Source organism: Erithacus rubecula (assembly GCF_903797595.1).
Source record: "Erithacus rubecula genome assembly, chromosome: 11".
NCBI classification, from domain to species: Eukaryota; Metazoa; Chordata; class Aves; order Passeriformes; family Muscicapidae; genus Erithacus; species Erithacus rubecula.
Window position 1 is genome coordinate 1,336,532 of NC_136663.1, and position 26,720 is coordinate 1,363,251.

General features: G+C 43.1%; 1 protein-coding gene and 1 long non-coding RNA gene across 6 annotated transcripts in view; one reads left to right on the forward strand and one right to left on the reverse strand.

Moving 5' to 3' along the window:
• Window positions 1–18,780, forward strand: part of RSRC1 (arginine and serine rich coiled-coil 1) — a 96,264-nt gene extending 77,484 nt beyond the window's left edge. For both annotated transcript variants that reach the window (XM_079315159.1, XM_079315160.1), the window contains exons 7-10: window positions 5,125–5,193; window positions 16,653–16,759; window positions 17,864–18,007; window positions 18,670–18,780. In XM_079315159.1, the coding sequence (XP_079171285.1) occupies window positions 5,125–5,193; window positions 16,653–16,759; window positions 17,864–18,007; window positions 18,670–18,762 (413 nt within the window). In that variant the 3' untranslated portion in view covers window positions 18,763–18,780. The remainder of the gene's footprint in view (window positions 1–5,124; window positions 5,194–16,652; window positions 16,760–17,863; window positions 18,008–18,669) is intronic.
• A 508-nt stretch (window positions 18,781–19,288) lies between these two features.
• On the reverse strand, window positions 19,289–20,342 carry LOC306806713. Of its 4 annotated transcripts, none has more exons than XR_013775540.1 (3): window positions 20,180–20,342; window positions 19,717–20,048; window positions 19,289–19,498 (listed from the first exon to the last, which is right to left on the reverse strand). It is a non-coding gene; the product is annotated as an uncharacterized lncRNA (long non-coding RNA). The 4 variants fall into 4 exon arrangements; XR_013775541.1 differs by having other exon boundaries at window positions 19,717–20,081; XR_013775542.1 differs by having other exon boundaries at window positions 19,717–20,114.
• Between the last annotated feature and the right edge of the window lie 6,378 nt (window positions 20,343–26,720).

Genomic DNA, 26,720 nt, shown 5'->3' on the forward strand with positions numbered 1-26,720 from the left:
TTGATATTCCAGCCAGGGATGAAGGTGCCTCCCTCCCTCCAGAGGAGTTGGTTTCATATTTTAACCCATCGGGAATCAAGAGTGGCTCTGAGTGGGATTTTGGATATTTTCTCTTTTCCTGCTGGGCTTTGTGCCAGCCCTGTGCCATTTCCAGCCAGCAGGTGATCCCCAAATTCCTGACAATGGCAGCAGTGAAAGGCACTGGGGGAAAACTGCCTGTTTGGTGGGAAAGGGTTTATCTTCATTATTATCTTGGTTGTGCTTGATATAAACAAATATCTTGGTTACACAGAATAACTACAAATATCTCTGTTTGCTTTGGAATAAGACAACATTTGGGGTTTGCCTGTGTTGGGTTGTACATGGCTGGATATATCCTCAATCAAAAATTTAATATTTGGGGAAAAAAAAAACAAACCCTCATGGCTGTGAGCCTCATGCTCCTTAGCTGTGCCATAATGAGAAATTTATCCCAAAGGAATATTTTCCAAAATGACTCAGGGAAAGGAGCTGGGCAGGAATGGAGAGGTGAGAAATAACATTCCTGCACCAGGAGGAATCAGTGGGAAAACATCTCCCAAACACTGTGTTCCATCAGGAAGTTGGAGAATCTTAAAATAACCAGATTTAGGTTTCTAGGGAATTTTTAAGTGTGATTGGCAGAGCTGGGGAGGGGCAGTGAGCTCCTCCCTCATGCTCAGGGATCTCCAATATCTGTAATTAGAGTCTGGTGTAATTAAATTGTGGGGCAGCAAGGGCAGAACTTACATGTTTGGGAGTTTCATGTGTAATTTTGGGAGTTTCACGTGTAATTTTGGTGAGTTTCATGTGTAATTTTGGGGAGTTTCATGTGTAATTTTGGGGAGTTTCATGTGTAATTTTTGGAGTTTAAAGTGTAATTTTTGGAGTTTAAAGTGTAATTTTTGGGGAGTTTCATGTGTAATTTTTGGGAAATTTCACATTTAATTTTTGGGGAGTTTCACGTGTAATTTTTGGAAATTTCATGTGTAATATTTGAAGTTTCATTTGTAATTTTTGGAGTTTCTGGAAATTTCATGTGTAATATTTGAAGTTTCATTTGTAATTTTTGGAGTTTCATGTGTAATTTCAGGAAATTTCACATGTTATTTTGAGGAGTTTCACATTTAATTTTTGGTGAGCTTCACATGTAATTTTGGGGAGTTTCATGTGTAATTTTTGGAGTTTCACGTTTAATTTTTGGGGAGTTTCATGTGTAATTTTTGGGAGGACAGGGCTGGTGGGAGCTCTCATGGCTCCATGACCATGGACATGATGGACTGGACAAGTGACCACCCAAAACACAGATTTATGGGATCACAGAATTCCATGGATTTATGGGATCATGGATTAATAGAATCATTCAGGTTGGAAAAACCCTCCAAGAATTATTGGTGCTGTTAAAATTTTGGGTGAAACGTTACTAAAAGCAAGAATACAAAAAACCAGCTTAAATCTGGGGTGATTTAAATTAAAAATGTGTGTGGTGGTGTCACCTTTGCTCTGGAACTCAGAATTCCTGGACTCTGTTCCTGTCAGAGGAATTCTCTGAGCAAATGGTTGTTTGGAATTTGTGCTGGAATTTGCAGATAATTTTACACGTCAGCCTATGAATATTCAGCAGAGAGGATTTCCACAAGCCTTGATAAATTTAATATACCAGAGAAAAATAGCATGTAAATGAAACAGGGCCTTGTAAATTAATAATGGATTCCACTTGTATTTTTATATGTGAGCTGACTGAATATTTTATAAGTGCAAAAATGTTTGTGTTTTAAAAAAAAAAAAAAAGGTGAAGTCTTTCTGATGAGCTCTGTGGATGGTTGGCTGCATTTTAAATGGGATGTCCATGTGTGTTTTTACACTTTCTGGGCTTTTTTTTTTCCTCAAACACATCTTGTATTTTCAGCTTTGAGCAGTTGGAAAGTCCACAATTATGTTGAATTAATTTATTTTCCCAGACCCCTGGTGGTTTGCAGTTGTGGGTGTTCTGACACTCCTCTCTTTTTAATTTTGACAGGAAAATGGAATCTTAGTGAAGGGCTGAGTCTTTTCCCAAAACACCCTTTCCATCCCCAAAACATTCCCTTCCTTGTTCCTCCCTTGGGATAATTAATGGTTTTCCAAGTTTCTCCTAATTAGCAGCTTTGCCTGGAATAATTTCACCTGGTCAGGATTAAAGCATCACCACCCATCAGGGAGTGACTCTGCTTCCCAAACCTTTCCACCAGCCCAGGGGTTCCATGGAATCCTGGAATTGTTCAGGTTGGAAAAGCCCTTCCAGGTCCAACCCTTGGGTTGTGAAGATCTTTTAATGTTGTTTAGTTGCAGCTTGGTTTGAGAAAAGTGAATCTCTTTTAAGTGCTTTTAATGGTGCTTGGGCAGTGAGCAACAATACAGTCACTAAAACATAATAATAATAATAATAATAGCAGCGTTGAGGAGGAGAAGAAAAGAAGAGAAAGGAGGAGGAGAAGAGGAGAAGGTGAAGAAGAAAAGGAGGAGGGAGATGAAGGAGAAGAAAAGGAGAAGGAAGAAAAGAAGAGGAAGAAGAAAAGGAGGAGAAGGAGGAGAAGAAAAGAAGATGAAGAAGGAAATGAGGAGAAGAAAAGGAGAAGGAAGAGTTGAAGAGAAGGGAGGAGGAGAATAGAAGAAGGAAGAGAAGAAAAGGAGAAGGAAGAGAAGAAAAGAAGAGGAAGAAGAAAAGGAGGAGAAGGAAAAAGAAAAGGAGGAGAAAAAGAGGAAGAAGAAAATGAGAAGGAGGAAGAAGAAAAGAAGGAGGAGAAGAAAAGGAGAAAGAGGAGAAGAAGAAGAAGAAGAATGGCCACACTCCTGTGCTGTGCTCTCCAGGATGACTCTGCTGGAGCAGGAGGTTGAATCACTTTGACCATTGTGGTTCCTCCCAGCCTGACCCATTGTGGGATTCTGCAAAAATTTCACATTGAAAATATGAAATGTTTGAAGAGATGTTTGGAGTTGAGTCCTGAAAGCAGCTCAGAGTTTCCATGCCTGTGTTGGTGCTGGTGGACAGAGCCCTGTGAGCTCCAGGACTGACTGCTCCGGAGATTTATGGGCAGAGTTAAATTGTTGTTAATGAGCAATTTTGTGTGGAGAATTGTCCTCCTGATACTTCCTCAATTGCCCCATTATCCCTCTAATTAAGCAGGCCCTGAAAGGCCAAGCCCTGCCTGGGCAGCAGTTTAAACTTGACTCACAAGGGCTGGGAATCAGCGATTCCAGCTTAACAAAGACAAGCTAAAAATTTATTCATTGCCCAGCACCACCTTTCCTGTGTGCTTTAATATCTTTTTTGCCACTGAGATAAACAATGAATTGTTCCTGTGCAGCAACAAATCGGGCAGGAAGAACAAAGTAGCTCAGTGGAATAGATAAATCCAATTTAGGCCTGGTAGTTTATTGAATCTAAATTGTGCCCAGTTGGCCCACGAGCTATATGAGCAATCCATCTTGTGCTGATAATGGAGGGTCTTGAAATCCACCTGATGTTTGCATTATTAAATTCCAGCCTAATGAGCTCTGCTAATACATATTGAAGACAGTTGTAAGGAGCAGGATGGGAATGGGAGAGGGATAATTTGAGAGAAACATAAGCTGAGCATTTTACATGACTCAAGGGGTAGATCTACAATTACACATATCACCCAAATTGAATTGAAATGGAATTTCTATTATCCCTGTCCTCTTACCAAGGAGAATAAAGTGTAAATGAAGTAAAAGTCTTTAGAGTTACTCGTGGTTTGGTTTTATTATGGGATTTAATAGATTCTTGTAACGATCTGCAGTGGCAGAAAAGTTTTAATATTTGATGGTTTTAAATGTTGTCTAAATATGTATAAAAGGGATGGAAGTAGCTGTCTGTGCAGTCGCTGGATCCCTTTGTAACACCCTGCTCAGGTTGTGCATTTTAAGGTGGACTCCAAAAAGCAACGACCTCTTCACCCCTCCTGAGCTGAATTTGATTTTCATAAATTACTGCTTAATTCAGGAGCTGCTGGGATTAAATATTTGCAAACCTGACTCAGCTCTGACCATCCAGACCACAGTTTATGGTGATTTTCCTCCCTGAGCAGGCCTGGTCCTTGTTGGTTCTTTTCTTTCTGGCCTGATGATACTTTTGAAAACTTAATATTTCATCAAATATAATGTTATTAGAGACTTATTCTCACTTAGTTCACTCATCAGGCACTGAGATGGCAATAAAAGAGAATGGCTCCTTTGAGACATTAATGCTTTGGAATAAATGATGTGCTAGAACAGAAATTTAATTAATTTACAGAGTATATTGATAGTCCCTTGTTACTGTGCTGTATATTTTTAATCTTCTTTAACATCTGTAGGAAAGTGTTTGAAAACCCCTGCAGTTGAGCAACTGGTAGATAATTAAGTAATAAGGGAAGAGGTTTCTAGAGGGAAAAAGATTCTTTTTAAAGAAGATTGTTGGAACATGGATTAAGTGCTGCTGCTGTGATTTGGAGTGAAGAGAAAATTGTGTATTGCCTAATCAAGTCCTGGCTGACTCCCACTCTGAACAGAGTCTGCAGAAATATTGTTTTGTTTCTGTTTTATCCTCAAAATAGCTCTGATGGATTCCTCACTGTGGCAGCAAATCTGACACTTTATGAATGTGCCACCTTTGGGTTGCTGTGGTTCAGTCTGGGGGCAGCTGGGCTGGGGAAATTGGGGTTTAGAGAAGGAAAACCTCTTTAAAATATCTTAAGGGCTTTGCTCAACACAAAATGAACATGGGAATTTGTGTTGAATTAATGTTGCCTTTAATATTGACTCCATGATCCCATTTCTGCCATTCTTCAGCTGTGGGAATTACTTTAAATGGAATAAATGAAGAACCAGGTTGTGATCTGCCATGCACGAGGGGCTGCAGAAAGGAACGTGAAGTTGGGTTGAAAGCCCAGGAAATATTTTTTGGCAATAAAGTTGTTTCCAGCCCATTTTTTGAGAGTGTCCCAGGACATTGGGAGCAATCCATGGTGGCACTGGGTGGGATTTAATGACCTTCCAACCCAAACCTTTCCATGATTTGATAGGCTAATTGAATTAATTCCAACTCTTGTTCATTCTTTTTAGCTAAAGCAGATGAAGCCTTGAAAGCCAAGGAGAGAAGTGAAGAAGAAGCCAAGAGGAGAAAGGAAGAAGGTGAGGAATTCTCTTTTCTTTCATAACAAACTAACACTCAGGAAGTCAGAAATTATTATTTTTGAAGTGTCCAAGCTCCAGTGGAATTTTCCTGCCTGGGCTGATGATGGAATTGGGTGCCCTGAGCTGCCTGGATTTTGGAACCATATTAAATTAAATCTTTTTTTTTTAAAAAATCTAAATTACAATTTTAAAATAATTTTTATTTCTGTAATATTCCTTATTTCATTTCCCTAACTAGAACCCACCAAAAGGCAATTCCAGCCTCCCTAGACAGCCCAGGAGCTGCAATAAAAATAATTCTACAAATAAACCAATCCTTTCCCAACTCATAAAAACTGGTTATTGCCCACCCCATAGCAAGGCTGTCTTAACATTCCTTTTATTGTCATTTTATTGCCAAATCAGGTGTGAGATTAGACCTTGGATGTTCCATGTAATCTGCTCAGAAATCAAATTATTTGACCTGCCAGGCCAGTGCTGCCCCTTCCTGCTGGTTTCCTGTTAAATATGCAGCATTTCCCCAGCATGAATAAAAAATTGAGGACAAATTAGAATTTACAGACAGCTGACCCCAGCTCCAGATTAGAGACTGGGGGCTTGTGCTGGTTTAAATGTTTTAATTGCCACAGTCCCTCCAGCCTGGTGAAGGACACACAGCAAAATGCTGATTTTTTTTTTTTTTAAGTGACTAAAAAGCAAAGAAAGAAAGAAAAAAGCTGCTCCCTACCTCATTTGAATTTTTCAGTTTGATTACATTTGCACTTCCATTGGAGCTATGCTAATTTGCTGCATGAAATTAGGTCTATTAGCAAAAAAAATCACTGTTTTTCCAGGAGTATTTTCAGAGATTGGATTTTCATAGTTTGGTTTTTGTTTACTTGCTTTGGGTCTTCCTGAAAAGTGACAAAATCCCAAGGGGATTTTGCCACCAAACTGGTTTTTACTCCAGCAAGATTCCAAATAGGTGAAGTGGACAAGAGGAAAAATGGAAAAAAAAAACAAAAAAAGAAAAAAATTGGAACACATTGGATGATATTGGAGAGGTTTTGGGCTTGCTTCTCTTAATCTACCATGAATAATAATATTTTTAAATATTGAGTTTTAAATAAATCATGGCAGGGCCACGTGTGGGGAGGAGGAGCTGGGGATGCATCAGAAAACCAGGAAGAGAAGTTCTAAACTACAGCAGAATAGAAAAGATGGATTTTGGCAATCAGTCATTGCATAGTGGATGGGTGGGAGGGTGGTGCAGGGTGGGATGGGTGTGAAACCAGTTCCTTCATCCTGGGATTTGCATTTCCCAGTTCCTTTATCCTGAAATTTGCATTTCCTGCTGCCTTCATCCTGCAATTTGCATTTCCTGGTTCCTTTATCCCAGAATTTGCATTTCCCATTGCCTTTATCCAGGAATTTGCATTTCCTGGTTCCTTTATCTCAGAATTTGCATTTCCTGCTGCCTTTATCCTGGAATTTACATTTCCTGGTTCCTTTATCCCAGAATTTGCATTTCCTGGTTGCTTTATCCCAGAATTTGCATTTCCCATCACCTTTATCTCAGGATTTGCATTTCCTGCTGCCTTCATCCTGCAATTTGCATTTCCTGGTGCCTTCATCCCAGAATTTGCATTTCCAGTGCCCAGTGCTGAATTGATTCATTCTGCCCCTCCTCAGTAAACACTCCTACATTTTGATATACTCAGGGGAAATAAATTTGGCAGCAAATCAGCACGAGTAGATTTAATTATCCCTCCCAGATCTTTCCCTTTTCTGCCTTAGTGATCCCTAAAACTCCACTGGAATCTTCGCTCCTCTCCCCTCCACTCCGTGATAAGCCAAGCAATTACTGGTTTATTGATTTTTCATCAGGGCAAATTTAAAGTTGATTTTCCCCCCCCCCCCTTGCAGAGGCAGGGGTGATTAAGTGTTTCCCTTGGTTTAGTCCCTCAGAGCTCCGTGGCAGAATCCAATATCCTGAGGTCAACCTCTGCAGGGAGATAATTCGGTGTCGTGGCCACGTGTGAGGGAGAGGAATCAGGGCTACAAATGCAGGGGGATATCTGTGGAGACAGTTTAATTTGTTCCATTTATATGAACAAGTCGTGTGGCACATGCTTGGGAAATATCATTTGGAAATGGGCTTGGAAATGAGACCCACGTGGGCAGGGGAGGAGGGAGAGATGCAAAGGAGGGTGGGGATGTGCCTGGGAGGCAGCTGGTCCTTAAATAGGGAATAAACCCCATCCCTGAGGGTCATTCCTGGGTTTTACTGAGCTCTCTGTGCTGCTGGGGTGACTCTGAAATTGAAATCTTCAGGTCCCTCCAAACCATTCCATGGTCCTGTGATTTTGACTGATGGAGGGATAATGGAAGTTAGAAACCTGAAAGATTCGACTTTTAGAAAATCAATTCATTATAAACTCTATAAACCCAAATTAAAACTTTTATTTTTTAAAAAAAATATTCAACTTTAACCTGTTGGCCAAGAAGAATCTCATCCATGTCCACCACAGAATATCCTGAGCTGGCAGAGACCCTCAGGGATTGAGAGTCCAACCCAGGACACCCCAGCCCACTGATTTCCCTTCCCACTTCCTTTGGAGGGAGTTAAAAGCCTTTCCCTGGGTGTAATGGATATTAAACCACAGCTTGGACGTGCCAGGAGAAGATTTGCTGGGGTGAGGTCAGTCTGTAATAAGTTAAAGTGCTTTACTCAACCCTAGATTGGGATGCCCTTAAGTTCATCAGTTACTGCCTGAGCTCCTCATTTATCTTCAGTAAATTTTCCTGCAGTTCATTGTGGTGGCAAAGACCAAACTCAATCTGTTTAACCCCCCCAAATTGTTTAATACAGATAATACCTTTCTATGAAGACACAGATTATTTTTTTCAGCCTCCTCCAAGCTGGAATTTCCAGTATTGCTGATTTTTGCCTCAGCAGTGGCAGGTTTGGAGCCCCTCCCTGGCTGTCCCTGGTGTGCCAGTGTCACTTCACCAGGCTGACACCAACACCTGGTGCTGTGCTGCTGCTCCCAGGAGGCTGCCCCAGCATCTGGCACACACTGTCATCTCCTTTTATCTCTGTTTCATCTGTAGATTGCTGGGTTGGGATTGAAAAGGGGGCAGGAAGGGATCAAGGAGAAAATCAAAAATGCCAAGTTTTGGTGCAGTGGCAGAGTGTGGCTTGTCAGGAAGAGCAGGCACGTGATGATAATGAGAGATGGGAAGGGTGACTGGAATTTGGGGTCTTGGCCACTCTGTGTGTCCAGAGCTGAGGGAAAGGGAATTGGGAATTGGATGGATGCCCCCCATGGATAGTGGCTGCTGCAGGAATCAATTCCTGGCTTTTTATTAAAGCTGTTGTAATTAATAATCACTTCCAAACACCTCCCTTAATTTTCACCCTGCTTTGTGCCTGCCCATCCTCTCCTGTCCCTTTGTATTCCAGACTTGTCTCTTTTGCTTCCCTGCTTTCCCTGAAGAGCCCCTGATCCCAAAGTCCAGGTGGGAGAGCTGGGAATGTTCCCCTGGAGAGGAGAAAGATCCAGGGAGAGCTCAGAGACCTGCCAGGACCTAAAGGGGCTCCAGGAGAGCTGGAGAGGGATTTGGGGACAAGGATGGAGGGACAGGACACAGGGAATGAATTCCCACTGCCAGAGGGCAGGGATGGGTGGGATATTGGGTGGGAATTAGGAATTACCAGATTTGCTGTGGCTGCCCCTAAATCCCTGGAGTGCCCAAGGTTGGACATTGTGGTTTAGAGCAGCCTGGGACAGTGGGAGGTGTCCCTGCCATGGCAGGGGTGGGAATTAAATGATCTTTAAGTTTTTTCCCACCCAAACCATTCCATGAATATTTAAAAAAAAAAATCAAAGTATATTTGAAGCTGATATTTGAGTGATTTTATTTTAGCAATCACAGCTTGGTGTCATTAAAGTTTTACTGTTCTACAAGTGAAACAGAAAAATTTATGATCTCCCAAACAGAGAAATTTATGATTTATTTTTACAAATTCAAAGTCTTGAAATAGTGTTCAAATTTCAAGATGAGAAACAAATCAGATTTCTGTACTTCATTAATGTTGTGTGTTCCCCTGTCATCTCCCTGGCATTTATTTGTGCTAAAGGAGAAGTCACTTAAGGGAATGGGGTTGTAAAAACCATCATGGAATTGGTTATTGGACTCCAGTCAGTTGAAACACAAATTTATGGCTATGAATTGAAAAGCTGTTTCTAAAGGGCTGATAAACAGTGGTGTATGGGAAATAAACAGGGGCTTATGGGGAAAATAGGGGTGTGTAGGGAAAATAAACATGGATATATGGGAAATAAACAGGGGTATATGGGGAAAATGAACAGGGATGGATGGCAAATAAACAGGGCTATATGGGGATAATGAGCATGGATTAATGGGAAATGAACAGGATGTATGGGGAAAATGAACAGGAATATATGGGAAATAAGCAGGGGTATATGGGGAAAATTAATAGGGATATATGGGAAATAAATGGGGATATATGGGACAAAAAATAGGGGTGTATGGGGAAAATAGACAGGGATGTATGGGAATAAATTGGGGTATGTGAGGAAAATAAATAGGAGTGTATGGGGAAAAATAATGTGGATGTATAGGGAAATAAATAGGGGTATATGGGGAAAATAGACAGGAATGTATGGGAAATAACCAGGGCTATATGGGGAAAATAAATAGTGGTGTATGGAACAAAATTCCAGATCCATTTGCTCAAACCACAGTCCCTGGTGTGAGGATTTTATTTTGATAAAAGTGAGGATAAAAATTGTGGATCTGCCCATTGCACAGGTACCTCCAGAGGGCTGTGTTTCTGGGAATTTATGGGATGAGCATGAGGCTTCACTGGGAATTGTCCTTTTCAGTCTGGCTAAGGCCTGGATAAATTGGGAATTTAGAGGTGGATGGTATTTTATTGGTGCTGGGCAGACCTTTAGCTGAAGTGAGTGACTTTACTCCATATCCCAGCTAAAGGCTGAGAAAGAAACAGAAAAATAATTTGAACCAAGCAACATTTCCTAATGTGCATTTTCCTTTTCTCAGCTACCAGCCCAAGGTGTTTGGGGGCAGCCCGAGGTGGTTGGGGCTGCTGTGCCTTTTCCCTGCTGGGGTTCTTGGGGTCAGTGCTTGGAGTGGGAATAAAGGGCTGGAAATTCCTGACTCAGGGCCCCACAGAGCACAGGATCCCTTGGGAGGACTCTGTGGGGTCATGTCCTGGTTTGGAGGACAGGTATCTGCCAATAAAGGCAGAAGCTTCTCTTTGAAATGGAGAATGTAAACCCCCTCCCTCCAAATTATTATAATTTTGAAATTAAGGGGCTCTCAGGCAAAGATATGGGAATAGGAATAACAGTTCTTTACTAGTAAATTAAAATAGAAATGCAGTATTACACAGAACAATCCCAAACCCTGCCAGAGTCAGAATCCAAGCTGGCACAGTCAGTCAGTCAGGGTGGTGGCACAGTCCCATTCCATGGTGCTGCATCCTCCTGCAGGGGCAGATGTGGCTCAGCTGGAGCAGTGCTCCTGGAGAAGGTGCAGTTTCCTCTGAAGCTCCAGGGATGATGTGGAAGGGTCTGGCTTTCCTCTGGAATCCAGTGGAAAGAAGGTGCCTTGGTGTCCAAAATCTCAGTTTTTCTCTGGGTAGGAAAGGCTTGGCTCCTGCCCTGGCTGGAGCATCTCCCAGTGGGATGATGGAATTTTATCAGTCATGCACTGGGACTCACTGGCCATGAACAGGAGATATCTCCTGGAGGGAGGATGGGCTGTGGGAAGATAAAGATGATTGCCCAGCTGGTTTAACAATGGCCCATTAACAGGAGATATCTCCCACAGGGATAAGATTCACTGCCACACCCAGTTTTTAACAATGGCCCATTAACAGGAGATATCTCCCATAGGGATAAGATTCACTGCCACACCCAGTTTTTAACAATGGCCCATTAGCAGGTGATACCTCCTGGATGAAAGGTGGGTCATGGGAAAGGTAAAGATGATTGCCCCACCTGGTTTTTAACACCTGACCCATGAACAGGAGATATCTCCTGGAGGGAGGATGGGCTGTGGGAAGATAAAGATGATTGCCCAGCTGGCTTGAAGATGCCCATGAGCAGATAATATGTGCCAGGAGATCAGGATCACTGCCACACTGTAACAGATGGGGACAGAATCCACATTTCTGGCCACACCAGCCCAAGACAGGTCACCACACAGTGCCAGGGGAGGGAGGAGCACTGTGCACGTGCCAGCAGCACTTCTTGGAGTGACGACACAAAGTGATCCCTGGAAAAGCTGCAGAGCCTCCAAGCTGCAGCTCTGCTGTCCCACACCATTTTTTCCCTGTATCCATTGTACAATCCCATTTTCCTGTCATTTCTCTGCTGTTGGATCCAGCAGCCAAAGCAGGAATTCTTGCTCTGCCTGTGTCAGCGTGGACAGATTGTTCTGCTGTGGGATCCCCAGTGGTGAGTCTGCACCTCCAGCACAGAGGTTATTTGGGATAGGGCTCTGGAAAAGATAGAAGCAGGCAGTAATTGCCTTTAAGATCAGAGCACAAAGCATTACCTTGGATTTTACAAGGCCAGCGAGCAACAAAAGAGCAGTAATTTATGAGCTCAGCGTAAAAGAAGAGCATAATTGCATTAAAAATTAATGCTAATGAACACTAAAATGGGGAAGGTGGTTATGATGAAAGTTTGGATTCATCTTCCCCGGGTTGAATGATGGCTGGTGCCTTGATTAATGGCTTAATTTCTATCAATTAGCGGGGAGAAATCTCCACTGAGACAAGGGTAAATTGAGCATTGAATTACAGCCCTGGCTTTGTGTGCCCAGGAAGGAGCACAGCAGTGACAAACCTGGGCTGGCCACAAATCCAGAAAATTTACTGAGCCAGGGCTGTCCCCACCCCTCTGCTGGCTGAGCTCAAAAAAAAAACCCAAAAAAACCCCAAAAAGGGGGTGCAGGAACAAGCAGGGCTGAGACGAGGGCAGTGCTGAAGGGGACCTGCACAGAGAAATTTCACCTTCTGAAATTCCAAATTCTTAAATTCAGTGTTCTTTAAACTGTGTTTTCTTCAATTTAAAGTTCTTAAATTCACAGCTCGCTTGCTGAACTTCCCCTCCTGTTTTCTGCTGTGGTTTATATCTAATGCTCCCAGTTTTTTTGGTGTCCAGACTTGTTTAAAATCCTATAAAAATGAGGTTATTATCACTATAATGTATCAAAATAGCAAACTTAGGTACTGTCTGTAAGTACCACAGTGTTCACAAAATGTGATTTTTAATACATTTTAATGATAACCTCACTTTGACAGGATTTTAAAACAAGTCTGGAGAAGTTTTTCTCGTTAATTTGCATTTTTTAGTTGTAAATCTTGTGTGTTCCTTGTAGTAAATAATTACTGGGGTACTCCCAACTTGCTAATTTTCTCAATTTAATTGTAATTTTCAAGTGCTTGCAGTGAAGTTGGGAGCAGAGAAATGAACAGGCTAATTTTTCTCTTTTTGGAGTTTATTTGTTGTTCTGTGACTCTGGCTGGGAAAAGTTCCTTCCCTGGAAATCCCAACAGCTGGGAAAGAGTGGGGAACTCTGCTGGAGCTCAGGGGATGGGAGTGGGAATGGGAAACTGTCCTGGAGCCCGAAATCTGGGATGGGTCCTGGCAGGGGTGGATGGGTCCTGGAAGGGATGGATGGATGGATGGGTGGATGGATGGATGGATGATGGATGGATGATGGATGGATGATGGATGGATGGGTGGATGGATGATGGATGGGTGGATGGATGATGGATGGATGGATGGATGGATGGATGGATGGATGGATGGATGGATGGATGGATGGATGGATGGATGGATGGATGGATGGATGGGTGGGTCCTGTCAGGAATGGATGGGTCCTGGCAGGATGAATGGATGGGTCCTGGCAGGGATGGATGGGTCCTGCAAGGATGGATAGATCCTGGCAGGAATGGGTGGGTGGATCCTGCAGGGATGGATGGGTGGGTCCTGGCAGGAATGGATGGGTCCTGGCAGGGTAGATAGGTGGGTCCTGGCAGGAATGGATAGATGGGTCCTGGCAGCAATGGGTGGGTCCTGGCAGGGTGGATAGGTGGGTCCTGGCAGGGTGGATAGGTGGGTCCTAGCAGGGCGGATAGGTGGGTCCTGGCAGCAATGGGTGGGTCCTGGCAGGGTAGATAGGTGGGTCCTGGCAGCAATGGGTGGGTCCTGGCAGCAATGGGTGGGTCCTGGCAGCAATGGGTGGGTCCTGGCAGGGCGGATAGGTGGGTCCTGGCAGCAATGGGTGGGTCCTGGCAGCAATGGGTGGGTCCTGGCAGGGTGCTGCGCTCGCAGCATCCTCGGGCTCGGCCCCGCGGCTCCGGCGCTGATGAGTGAGGCGGTGCCTCCCTCTAACGGCGGGAGCAGCCGCGGGAGATGCCGGGCGATGTCCCGGGAATGTCCCGGGAATCTCCGGGGATCTCCCGGGACAGCCCCGCTCCCCCTGGCAGCGGCAGCGCTGAGCTCCGAGCGGCAATTCCTGGGATCAGCCCCCGGCTCTGCTCGGCTTGTTGGGAGGGCTCACCTCTGGAGCGGCTCCAGGAGCATTTCCAGGGGGAAACTCCAGGAAACTCTCCCTGGGAGTTTTTCTAGGGAGGATTTCTAGGGATTATCTCCAGGGTTGATCTTTCAGGGAAGTTTTCCAGGGGGAATCCCCAGGGATGATCCCCAGCGAAGTTTTCCAGGGGTGATCTCCAGAGATGGTTTTTCAGGGAAGTTCTCCAGGAGGATCTCCAGGGAGAATTTCCAGGGGGAATCTCCAGAAATGGGAGTTTTCCAGGGAGGTTTTCTAGGGATGATTTCCAGGGATGATCTCCAGGAATAATCCCCAGGGATGTTTTCCAGGGATGATTTCCAGGGAGGATTTCCAGGGATGTTTTCCAGGGATGATTTCCAGGGGGATCTCCAGGGAGTTTTTCTAGGGATGATCTCCAAGGGTGGTTTTCCAGGGATGATTTCCAGTGATGATCTCCAGGAAGGATTTCCAGGCAGCTCCCACTGACCCTGGAATTCCAGCCCTGGGGCTGGGAAGAGGATCAGACTATGGGATCAGGTTTGATCCTCTCCTCTCAAACAGAAAGGGTTTGAGGCAGGAACATTCCCAGAAAACCAGAGCTGCAGTCCAGAGGTGGCACAGCCACCTGGTCCCACTGTCCTGCTGGACTTTCCTCCTTTTCTCTTCTGCCTAGTGCAGAATCCAGGATTTCCCACTGCTTTTTGTGTCATCACTTCAAATTATCCAGGGAAAACTTTGTTTTTCTTTTCATTTGTCAGTTTGTGCAGCTTGAGTAAAACTGGGATCAATTAAAAACCATGGGATGTGTGAAAACCCAGTTCTGTTGGAAAACACACAGCTGGATAAAAATATCACTTCCAATAACCCCAAATAAAATGGGATCAAAGGGGAAATATTTTCTGCTGTAGCTGTTTGTTTAGCCTGGGATCTGGGGGTATTTCTTTCTTTTAATCCTCAACTCAAAAGAGCAAGAAAAAATAGCAGCTTTTTTTCTGTATTTCAAAGCTTTTTATGTAAAATGTGTTATATTTTAAAATTAAATTAACCCCTTAAATCTAATTAGTAAAATAGGAAAAAAACCAGATTCTGGTGAATATTTGAGGTTTATTGTCATTGCTTTGATTCTGGAGTTAGACCTGCTTGAAAAAATCTCTTTAAATTCATGTTCATGGTCAGGATTATGGATAAGCAATGAATCCATAAAAATTTGCACTCAAAGATTATCCAAGAAATATTTAAAACATGTTTTTGCTTAATGGATCATTCACAAGATGTTATTGGTCATTTAATGCTTCTATTTCAGTGATTTTAAAACTCTTAGGGGAATAAATTTTGTCTTTAAGGAAAAAAAATGAAAATATTTTGTGCTGAGCTTACAGGGAAGTTTTTTTTTTTTTCACCTGATTTGTCGAATCATAGAATTCTCTGTTTCTTTTATCTGATTCTCTGCTGTTTCTAATTATTGTGTGTGTAGGGTTTTGAGGTGGCATCAAAAGAAGTTCTCAAGTGACATTCCAGATTCTTGCTGATAAATTCCATAGGAATTTCCAGCCCCAGAGCTGTGTGCATTCAGTAAGGGAGGGCAGCAATAGATGGAAACAGAGAATTTGGATTATCCCTGAAGGATGTGCTGATCCCAGTTAAACTGGGAACCTCCCCCTGCCAAGGTGACAGGGATGGAAATTGTTCCTGCTGCTGGAATCACCTTTTTATTAAAACCCAGCCCTAATCCAAGATTTAGTTCCCTTTTTTCCACCCTGACAGGGTAAAAGGACTCACTGTGCACTGAGTTAATATTGATTTTTTTTTTTTTTTGTCTGAAGCCTCGGAGCTTTCTGACTCCATTATTTTTGATTTTCCTATGAAATACAAATCCCTGGCCCTGACAGCTGACAAACAACAGCTGGAAGTGGTTTTATCTCCCAATAATGTGCCTGTCAAGCCCCCCTGCCCTAATGGGCTCTGCCTCCCCCAGTCCATTTTCCCTCTTAATGTCACTGATGTCATTGGCAGCACTGAGGGATTTTTGCCCCTTTCCTGGTTTGTCATTCCCATCAGTTTGTGCAGGGTCTGGGTGGGATTTTGTGGGTTTGAAATCTGCTTTTCCTGCCTTTCCATCCCTGTCTTCTTTAATCAGGGTCTTTTATTTACCAGGTTTATCCCAACCCTCAGTGAATTCTGATTCCCTCCCCTCAACAGGCATTGGGGTTTTTGATTTATCCCAAAAATCCTTGGGAATCTCTTTTAAACATTTCAGCACCAAGGCAGCAGAACTTGCAAACACAAGTTTAAATGTAGAAAATTCTTTTTTTTCCTTTCCAAATCCCCCCCCAAAATCAATCTTGCAGTTGCATTTATGGACTTTGCTGTAGTGCAGCTTTTGTCAGTTTAAAATTATGGAATTTATGGTTGGGGATGGAAGGACCTTAAATCCCACCCAGGGACAGGGCAGGGACACTGCCAGGGACCCACAGCAAATCTGGGAATTCCCAATTCCCAAAATCCCACCCAGCCCTGCCCTTCTCCATCCCTGTCCCAGTCCCTCCATCCCTGTCCCAGTCCCTCTCCTGGAGCCCCTTTGGGTCCTGGCAGGTCTCTGAGCTCTTCCCCTCCCCACTGACCCCACAAATCCTTAGGGCAGCATTTCCAATGTCCCCACCCTCCCTGCTGGTATTTTTACTCAGAGTTTTCCCTTGTCAAAGAACATTTTGGGCATTTTTGTGTCCCAAAATCTCCTTCAGGTGTGGCTGGGGCAGGTCCTGGCTGTCAGGATTTCACTAATCCCATCAATCAATCAATCAATCAATCAATCCCATCAATCAATCAATCCATCCCATCAATGTCACCTCCCTGTGCAGACCAGGCCACCCTCCTGGACCAGGTGAAGAGAGTGAAGGAAATTGAAGCCATTGAGAGTGACACCTTCATCCCTCAGACCTTCAGGTCCAGCAAAGAAGTCAAAAAGGTAAAATTTCATTGCCAAAAAGGGACTTTTTCATTGCCAAAAGGTGCATTTTCCTTTCAAAAAGGGATGTTTTCCTTTCAAAAAGGTGTTTTTTTCCTTTCAAAAATGGACTTTTTCCTTCCAAAAGTGACATTTTCCTTTCAAAGTGGACTTTTTTTCTTTCCAAAAAGTGACATTTTTCTTCCAAAAAGGTGCATTTTCCTTTCAAAAAGGGACATTTCCCTTCCAAAAGGGAAGGGAAATTTTATTTCCAACATAGGATATTTTCCTTTCATAAAAAGATATTTTCCTTCCAAAATGTGTATTATCTCTCCAAAAAGTGACATTTTTCCTTCAAAAAAGAGACATTTTCCTTCCAAAAAAAGTGCCATTTTTCTTTCAAAAGTGCCATTTTCTTTTCAAAAGGGACATTTTTCTTCCAAAAGGTGCATTTTTTTTCCCCCAAAAGTTGAATTTCCCTTCCATAAAGTCACATTTTCAGTCCCTTTCTTGCTGCATTCTCCCCTCAGAGCCAGGTGGAGGCTGCACTGTTGAGGAAATCACCTGTTTGCAGATTTTTTATTTTAGGAGAAGCAGAAGAATTAAAATCCCAAAATTCTCATCCATTGACTTTGTAGTTCAAGTGGAGATGATTTTAGTCCTGCTTAAGTAAAGCCAGACTTTATATCTGTATTTATTCCCTGGCTAGAAGCAGTTTGGTTTTCAATCAGCTTTTCACAGGACACATCCAGACCCCAGAATTTCCCTGAATTTTGGCCACCAGCTCCTGCAGGGTTTGGGATGTTTTCCTTTTAGAAATTGGAATTATCTCTGGGGGTTTCCCCTTGAATGTGGAATTTTTTGTCTTTCCAGAAATCCCCAATAAGTTTCTTCAGGCAATAATTCAAAATCCCAGTGCTGCATTTTTCAACTTCTCTCCCTATAACTTTTATTTTTATTTTTATTTTTGTCACTTCATATCCTTTGTCCTGCTGAGAAATCTTTCCATGAACATCCTTTCAGGGATGGGTTAAAATACTTTTGATTTTAACTTTTCTTTGGCCCCATTTGGGAACTTTTGGGGGATAAAACACATCCAGTTTTGTGTGTTTGTTTCTTTTCCAGTCAACAGAACCTGCTGAGCTCCAGCAGGAGCCTGGGAATGTGGGAGCAGCAACCACTGAGGCAGAAAAAGAGAAAGATCCTCCAGCTGCCAACATCCCCACTGCCATCAAATACCAGGATGACAATTCCTTAGCACATCCAAATGTGAGTGTTTATCCCATTTTTTAATTTTTTTTTTTTTTCTTTAGCTTGAGAGCAGGGCTGTGCACCAAAGGGACACAGCAGAACAATCCCTCAGGGACTTCACCAGGAGTTTGGGAGCTATAAATTAATTTTATAGCAAAAAAATATAATTATTGACATTGGGGAATTAATGTTGTAATCACTGGGGAATGGTATAATCACTGGGGAATTGAAGAGAAATAAAAATTCAGGACAAATTGGTTTCTGTAATTTGAAACCTGGTGAAAAATCAGAATTTGCCTATTTTTGCAAAGTTCTAAACATGGGCCAGACTTGAGATAATTTTAAATCCTTGTGGCTAAACTTGAGCAAATCCCTTTGGGAGAGCTTGAGTTGGAAATAAAAGGTTTTTTTGAGAATTAGCAATTTAAAAATGCCTTGAAAAACTGAGTGTGAATTCTGCAGAATGGGCAGAGAGCAGAGATCAGGACATACCCATGAATAACTGAGCTTTGCCTTTCCAATAATTATCACTTTAAGACCCTCCCAAGCCAAACTATTCCAGGATTCATTGAAATCTCTGTTTTTATTGCTGTTTTTGGATGCCCTCTGTCTGTTCCCCCTGGGCACTGGTGGGTGCTCAGGAGGTGACCCCAAGCTGAGTGTGTCCTGCTGTCCTGCAGCTGTTCCTGGAGAAGGCAGAGGCAGAGCTGAGGTGGTTCCAGAGGCTGGTGGCTCTGCGCCAGGAGCGGCTGATGGGGAGCCCCGTGTGCTGACAGCTCCTGCCCCAGCCCTGGAGACTGGGGAGCTGTGCAGGCAGGAGGGGTCAGCTGGAGAGCCAGGAGTGTCCATCCTGTTCCACCTGGAGAGCCAGGAGTGTTCATCCTGTATCCATTCCTGGAGAGCCAGGAGTGTTCATCCTGTTCCACCTGGAGAGCCAGGAGTGTTCATCCTGTTCCACCTGGAGAACCAGGAGTGTTCATCCTGTATCCATTCCTGGAGAGCCAGGAGTGTTCATCCTGTTCCACCTGGAGAGCCAGGAGTGTTCATCCTGTATCCATTCCTGGAGAGCCAGGAGTGTTCATCCTGTTCCACCTGGAGAGCCAGGAGTGTCCATCCTGTTCCACCTGGAGAACCAGGAGTGTTCTTCCTGTATCCATTCCTGGAGAGCCAGGAGTGTCCATCCTGTTCCACCTGGAGAGCCAGGAGTGTTCATCCTGTTCCACCATTCCTGTATCCATTCCTGGAGAACCAGAAATGTTCCATCCTGTTCCACCTGGATAACGAGGAAATTCCCCTGAATAACCAGAAATGTTCCATCCTGTTCCACCTGGATAACGAGGAGTGTCCTGTCCTAATTCCCCTGAATAACCAGAAATGTTCTATCCTGTTACACCTGGATAACCAGGGATATTCTAACCTGTTCCACTTGGAAAACCAGGAATGTTCTGTCCTGTTCCATCTGGATAACCAGGAATGTTCCATCCTGTTCCACCATTCCTGTATCCATTCCTGGAGAGCCAGGAGTGTTCATCCTGTATCCATTCCTGGAGAGCCAGGAGTGTCCATCCTGTTCCACCATTCCTGTATCCATTCCTGGAGAGCCAGGAGTGTTCCATCCTGTTCCACCTGGATAACGAGGAGTGTCCTGTCCTAATTCCCCTGAATAACCAGAAATGTTCTATCCTGTTCCACCTGGAGAACCAGGGATGTTCTATCTACTGTTCCACCTGGATATTCAGGAATTTCCTGTCCTGTTCCACCTGGATAACCAGGAATGTTCTGCCCTGGTTCCCCTGGATTACCAGAAATGTCCTGTCCTAATTCCCCTGAATAACCAGAAATGTTCTGTCCTGTTCCACCTGAATAACCAGAAATGTTCTGTCCTGGTTCCCCTGAATAACCAGAAATGTTCTGTCCTGTTCCACTTGGATAATCAAGAATGTTCTGCTCTGGTTCCCCTGAATAACCAGAGATTTCTGACCTGTTCCACCTGAATAACCAGAAGTATCTTGTCTGGTTCCACCTGGATAACCAGGAATGTTCTATCCTGTGTCAATTCCTGGATAACCAGGGATGTTCTGTCCTGGTTCCCCTGAATAGCCAGAAATGTTCTATCCTGTTCCACCTGGATAATCAGGAGTTTCCTGCCCTGATTCCTCTGAATAACCAGAGATTTCTGTCCTGTTCCACCTGGATAACCAGGGATGTTCTGTCCTGTCTCCATTCCTGGATAACCAGGGATGTTCTATCCTGTCTCCATTCCTGGATAACCAGGGATGTTCTGTCCTGTCTCCATTCCTGGATAACCAGGGATGTTCTGTCCTGTCTCCATTCCTGGATAACCAGGGATGTTCTGTCCTGTCTCCATTCCTGGATAACCATGGCTGTCCTGCCCTGGTTCTCTCCAGGCTCAGTGCTGAGATGGGCAGGGCAGCAAAGCCAGGGGCATTTCCTTTTTTTTTTTTTTTTTTTTTGAGGGAATTCCTCAGGTGCAGAACACCTGGCAGCCCATGAAACATCATTGAACCCCTCCCAATCCAAAATATTGTATAGAGCCAGGTGGGGGCTGGGAGGTAAATGGGAAACTGAGGCTCAGGGCTGTGACAGTCAGGGGTGGGTTACCAAATGATGGAATTCTCACCCACCTGGTTCTGGGCTGTGGCTGTTCCCAGCCCATGGAGTTCCCTTTGGTCAGGTGGGACTTGCAAATAATAAAAATTTAGTCTGAACATCTGAATTTAGCCTGGATAAACTTCCACAGAAATCTGCCCATCATCCATCTAAGTGCAGGAAATCAATAAAATACAGGAGTATTTCTGCAGCAAAGCTGGAAGGAATTGTCACATCAGGAGAGAGAAAACTGAGCCCCACCTCTGGATGTGCCTCACTGGAGCTCCTCCATCAGCATCCCCTTGGGAAGCTGCTTTTGGGATTATTTCTCCTGGTTCTCAGGTCTGTGGTGATAAAAAGTGGAGGCTGACTCTGGAAATGGACTTTGGTTGTTTTATTTTTTGTTTTAGATCCCAGATGTAAAAGGTAAATGTATTGAATTTGCATTCTGACACATTTTTACTTCCTTTATGAAGTGTTAGTTTGACTTTATCCTGCTTCAAAATATTCCAAGACCTTGTCTGCAGGAAAAAGTGGGAAAAAATTTGTTTCCCTTGTTTCATTTCTGCATTTTCAGATAGTAAATATTTATCATTGCTATGTTTTCTAATCACCTTTTATGTTTTTTTTCTTAGAAAATAAAATCTGTTTGATGTCCATGGACTGTCCAGATGTAAATTCCTCTTTTCACATATATTGTGTTGGATAATTTTGGTGATTTTATTGGATGTAAAGTGATTCCTTTTATTTGCAGCCCTGTAGAATGTTAGAAAATTTTACAACAGGCTGTGAATAGATTTAAGGTACAATTTGTTTGTTTATTGATTATTAATCAACATCTAAATTTGCTGGAGCAGAGTTGGGAGAAGAGCCGATATTCTCACATTTAGGATTCTTTTCTACAGAAAGTTCATCTTTTTTTTTTTTTTTTTTTTTTTTTTTTGCATTTCCACTTTGCTGCTGGTGAAAGGGAACAGATTCCTGAACAGGAAAGGGAAGCAGCAGCTGGGTCAGTTTTCCCTGGAAAAACCAGGATTTCAGCTGTGCCTTTGTCACTCAGGAGTCTGATGCACAAATTTCCAGACTGGGAGCTGTGCAGTGCAGGAGGGGGAGGTGAAGCTGCCACTGGAGCTTTTCTGCCTCCTGGAACCAGCAGAGCCTTTTCCCCAGGAGTTGAGGAGCAAATTCATCCCTGCAGAGGAGCAAATTCATCCCTGCAGAGGAGCAAACTCATCCCTGCAGAGCAGCCCCCACTCCCATCACACAGGGGATGCTCCCTGCTCCTCCTTCCCTGTGGGGATGGAGGGAGCTGGGGCTGGTTTTTTCAATTCTTTTTGGTGCAATATTTTAGGAAGATGTTGCTGCTCAGTGGTGCTGTCAAGGGGAGCTCTCCCAGCCAGATCAGGTGTTGCTCCTGCTGCTGCAGTCACTCCCTGGCTGATCCCAGAGCTCTGTCCCTGCAGAAACCCAAAACCAGCCCCTCTCTTGCTGACAGCTCTCCATTTGTCAGGTTACAAGGAGGGAGTTATTTTTAGTGGGGATCCTTGAACTCCAGAAACCTTTGTGAGCTGGGACTGAACCCAGGGCTGGGCAGAGTCCTCAGCTGAAATGATACAAAATCCTAAAACCACAATTAACCAGCATTGGAAATGGAAATGAAAATGGAAAACCATTCCATGGTTCTCTGGTTCTGTACCAGTGGATTTAACAGCATTTTGTTATAAATTCTTGTAGTCTTATTTCAGGCCTTGTACAAATTCCTGAACTGGGCAACTGGGACCTGAAGAGATATTTAAATCAAATATTAATTTCCATGTTCTTACACATCTCCCTGCAGTCCTTGCTTTTATCTGACATTTAACCAGGAATTTATCACCAAGTGCCTTGGCAGAAGCTGATGTCACAGCACAATCCAAAATGACTGAAAATGCACTTCAGCCTCTGGAAATGGCAGAGCAGCTCTGAGCCCACCTGGAGAGGAGGAGGAATTGAGGACACCCCAATTCTGCCAGTCCATGGCAAAGGGAAATAGGAGCTGCTGGGATGGAGCCTCTCAGGTTTCCCTCAGCCTTGCTGCTGACATTGCTGGCCAGAGAACAGAGCAGGGCCCCCAGGTGCTCCCATTTTCCCCAAAATACTTGGAAAAACCCCTATTTTTACTGACTCTGTTATTTCTCACTAGCTGGGTAAGCACAGTGAAATGTTTGGAAGTTTGGGGCTGCAAGAAATGTAATTAAGAAGTAATTGTGTAATAAAAGCTGGGTTGGTTTTTATTTTTTTTTCCCTCAAGTGAGCAGTGAATCCTCTCCTGGCTGATGAGAACTGACAATTAATCCCTGCCCTCCTGTGAAATCAGCCAGAACCTGAGCTGGTAACTGGATGTTGTGATAACTTGTGCACTGAGTACACTCAGTTTGTCCAGGGCTAATTGGAACATGGAATTAATGAGATCTGCTGAAGTAGCAAGAGGCATTTTTAGCTGCAGCCTGAGGCAGGAAAACCTTTGGAACAAACACAGCTTGGCCTGAACTGGGCACAGGATTTAAACAGGGGCTGGAAGTGCCTTCACCTGCTGCCAGTCCCAGGAAAATTTGGATTTGTGGGAAAAGGCTCCTGGAGCCCTAAATAAACCAAGCAGCTCCTGAGATTTTTTTTTTTTTTTTTTTTTTTTTTTTTTTTTTGTATTTTTTTTTGGAATTTTTTTTTTGATTTTTCAGCATGGGCTCAGTTTTGATGACCTTCATTAACCTGAGACAGATTTTCCCTGGGCAAAAACCTCCAAAATCCCCCAAATCCCAGATTTCTGCTCCTGTGTCTCTCCAGCTTTGGAGAGGAATCTGTGGCTTCCCACAGGTGTTGGGAAACTGAAGGAGGCACCAAAATCCAGGTGGGTTTTCCCTCCTCACCCCTGCTGGAGCTGAGGCTGGAGCAGGAATTTTTTCTTTTCCCTCCAGAGCCACTGAGAAGTTTCCAGGATTTCAGGAATAACTCTGTCATTAGATGTTCAAGCACTTTCAGTGGGTGTTTCTGGGGGTTTTTTTGGTCATTTTTGGTTGGGTTTTTTTTGTTTGTTTGTTTTGTTTTTTGTGGGGTTTTTTTATTTTGTTTTATTTTTTGGTAATTTGGAGGGGGGGTTGGGGTTTTTTGTGTTTTTTTATTTTATTTTTTTTATATTTTTGGTGACTTGGGAATGAGCTGCAGCTCAGGATCAGAATTCCCTGTGCTTCCAAAAGTTTTATCCATCACCAGCCCATGATGGCAGCAGAGCCCATTTCAATAAATCTCAAATTCTGGAATCAGCAGCTCCCACTGAACCAGCTCTTGGTCACAGTAAAGAATATTTCTGTCCCTCAGTTTTCACTCTGCTAAACAAAACCAAGAGGAGAAGATAAAGTCACAAAATCAGGGCTGATTAAAGGAAATGCTGGAAAATTAAAGTCAGGAATTCATTAAAGCCCAAACCTTGGGAATTCTCCATTGCTGTAGAGATGATTTGAAAAGCAACATCCCAAAAAAATTAAAAGGGTTTAAAAAACTCCAAATTTGGTTCTGACTGTTTAGGGAATGGGATGGGATGTGCCAGGCTCTGTCTCCCATCAGCTCCTGGGGACACTCTGGCAATTCCTTCCAAAACATCCCAGCTGATCCATTCCTGGAATTTTGGTTTTTTACATTGGGATTTGTCACCAATTCCCAGTTCCCTCAAAGAAACACAGCCAAAAAAAATCCAATTTTCCCACTTTGCTGAGATGTTCTGGACACAGAAATCTCAGAGCAGCCAAAACACAACCCCAGGGTTGCTCTCAGAGGACATTTGCTGCCCTGCCAGCATTAATTATTAATTATTATAATTATTATAATCTCTAATTTGGGTGGGCTGGAGGAAGCAGTGAGCTATAAAAGGAAAATCAGCAGCAGCCTGCAGGAGTTGGTGACAGCTCTATTTATAACCCAGCCCAGGCCCCAAAATGTGTTTCTTCCCCTTTTTTGGTGCTGCAAGTTCAGGGTTAGGAGTTCCTGCAGCCTCTGAGTGACTCCTTTTATCAGCTGCAGACACACAAGGGGAATTTTTAGGGATATTTCCTAATTATACACAAAGAGAGCACATGGGGAGGTTTTTTGTTGGGTGAGAAATGGGAAAAAATTGGAATAACAGTAAAAAATAATATTAATTTTTTCCTCTAGAAAGGAGGAATTGTCTTTCCCTGCATCTTATATAAAATAGAGTTCAGTTTAAGGATAATTCTGAGCAGGTATTTGCTATTTTTTTAACAAAACCACTTCTGCCCAACAGCTGGCTGTGATTGCTCCATTTCCCTCATTAGGATAATTAATTACTCAACTTTTAAACCTTGTCAGACCCAGCATCTTCAGAGGAGACTCAGATTGGACTTCAACAGAAAAATCTGCTGATAACAAGCTAAGGAGCATTAATTCTTGTTTTCTTTTGGTTTCTTCTTTGTGGGTACAAACCAGGTATTTCCTTTAAAATTGACTGTTTAATTTCCATCTGTATTTGTGTTTAAAAGGAGCTAACCTTGTTCTCTTGTTGTTGAATTAATGAATAGAATTAATAGAATTAATAGAAATGTGGCCACAGCATTGTGCTCATCCTCAGGAAGGGTTCTGGCTCCAGGTTGGCACTCTGCCCATTCAAACACACGTGCAGGAATGCAATTTTCACCTCCAAGTGTTGAAACATCCAAATAATCCTTGGAGAGGAGTTAGAGTGGATGATTTCCCAGAAAGGCAGAAAGATTCCAGTGTTTTTTAGCAGCTGCATTCTCCCTGATTTTAGTGTGTTTTATATAAAAAGTTGATCACAATCAGAGACTTTTTCAGTATCACCAGAATGGATTTTTACTCTGGAGGGAACAGAAAACACAAATCCAAAGGGAAATGGCTGTGGAAATAAAAAACTCTGAGTTCAGAGGAACTCAGGGGTTGGAAAGAAATATTTGGGGCAGGAACCTGAACAGGGATCTTTGGAATGGAGAGAGAACAAGGGAATTACAAATACCAACAAAACATCAATGTGCCAAAATGACCTTTTGTTCTGGCTCAATGTGCTCAGCAAAGCTCTGAAGTCTGGAGCAGATTTAAATAGTCCTATCACCAAAATGAATAAGAATTAAGAAGGTAAATTAATTCCTAAGGGAAATCACTGTAGATCTCATTAGCTCAGGAACAAGCTACCTTAAAACTTTTAATTAAAGATAATATTTACTGCAAATGAATAAGAGTTGGCAGGTTTCAGCAGAAGCCATAATCTCATTTATGCAAAGTTTTCTTCTATTAAGGCAGACATCATTAATCTCATTGGAGATGCCCTCCAGCCTGGCAGAGCTGCAGCACGAAGAGTTCCTTCCACAACTCTTTTAATCTGCACAAAGGAGCTGCAGCTGCACAGCCCCAGCCCTGGAGAAGGGCTGAGCAGTGAAAGAGATCCCAAAAAAATGGGAGAGGAACAAGAACTGCAGCCCTCACTCCTCAAATTGTGCACAGGATCCAAAAAAATGGGAGAGGAACAAGAACTGCAGCCCTCATTCCTCAAATCTGCACAGGATCCAAAAAAATAGAAAAGGAAAAACCACTGACATCTCATCCCTCAGGTCCTGCACAGGGTCCAGGAAAATGGAAAGTGAAAAAGTGAAAAATGAAAAAGATTTTACAACTTTAAAACTGCTCTGAAGGTAAAGTCTGTTCACACTAAAAACACCATAAGCAGTGTGTTTAGTGTAGTGATTAAATCATTTACAGTGGTTGTTTATTAATTACTTGTCAATATTGTGATTAGCAGAGATGCTCTGGTTGGTTTTAGGGCAGCCATTCCAGGCTGGAATGTTCACTTGGCACAAACCAGCCAGGTGGATTTTCTTTAACATAATTCCTGTAAACAGAAAATCCTGCCAATTCTCCTGCTCCTGAAACATCATCTTCCCAAAATGTCCCATGAGATAAAGGCTGGGAAAGATCTCCCAAATCTATGATTTTACTGAAACCTCCCTCTGATGATTATTCCAATTATTATTTCAATTATTATTTCCCATTATCTGCTTCTTCCTGCTAAAACCAAGAGTTATTTTTTCCTTTTCCCAACCCAGAGCAGGGCAGGGAAGCT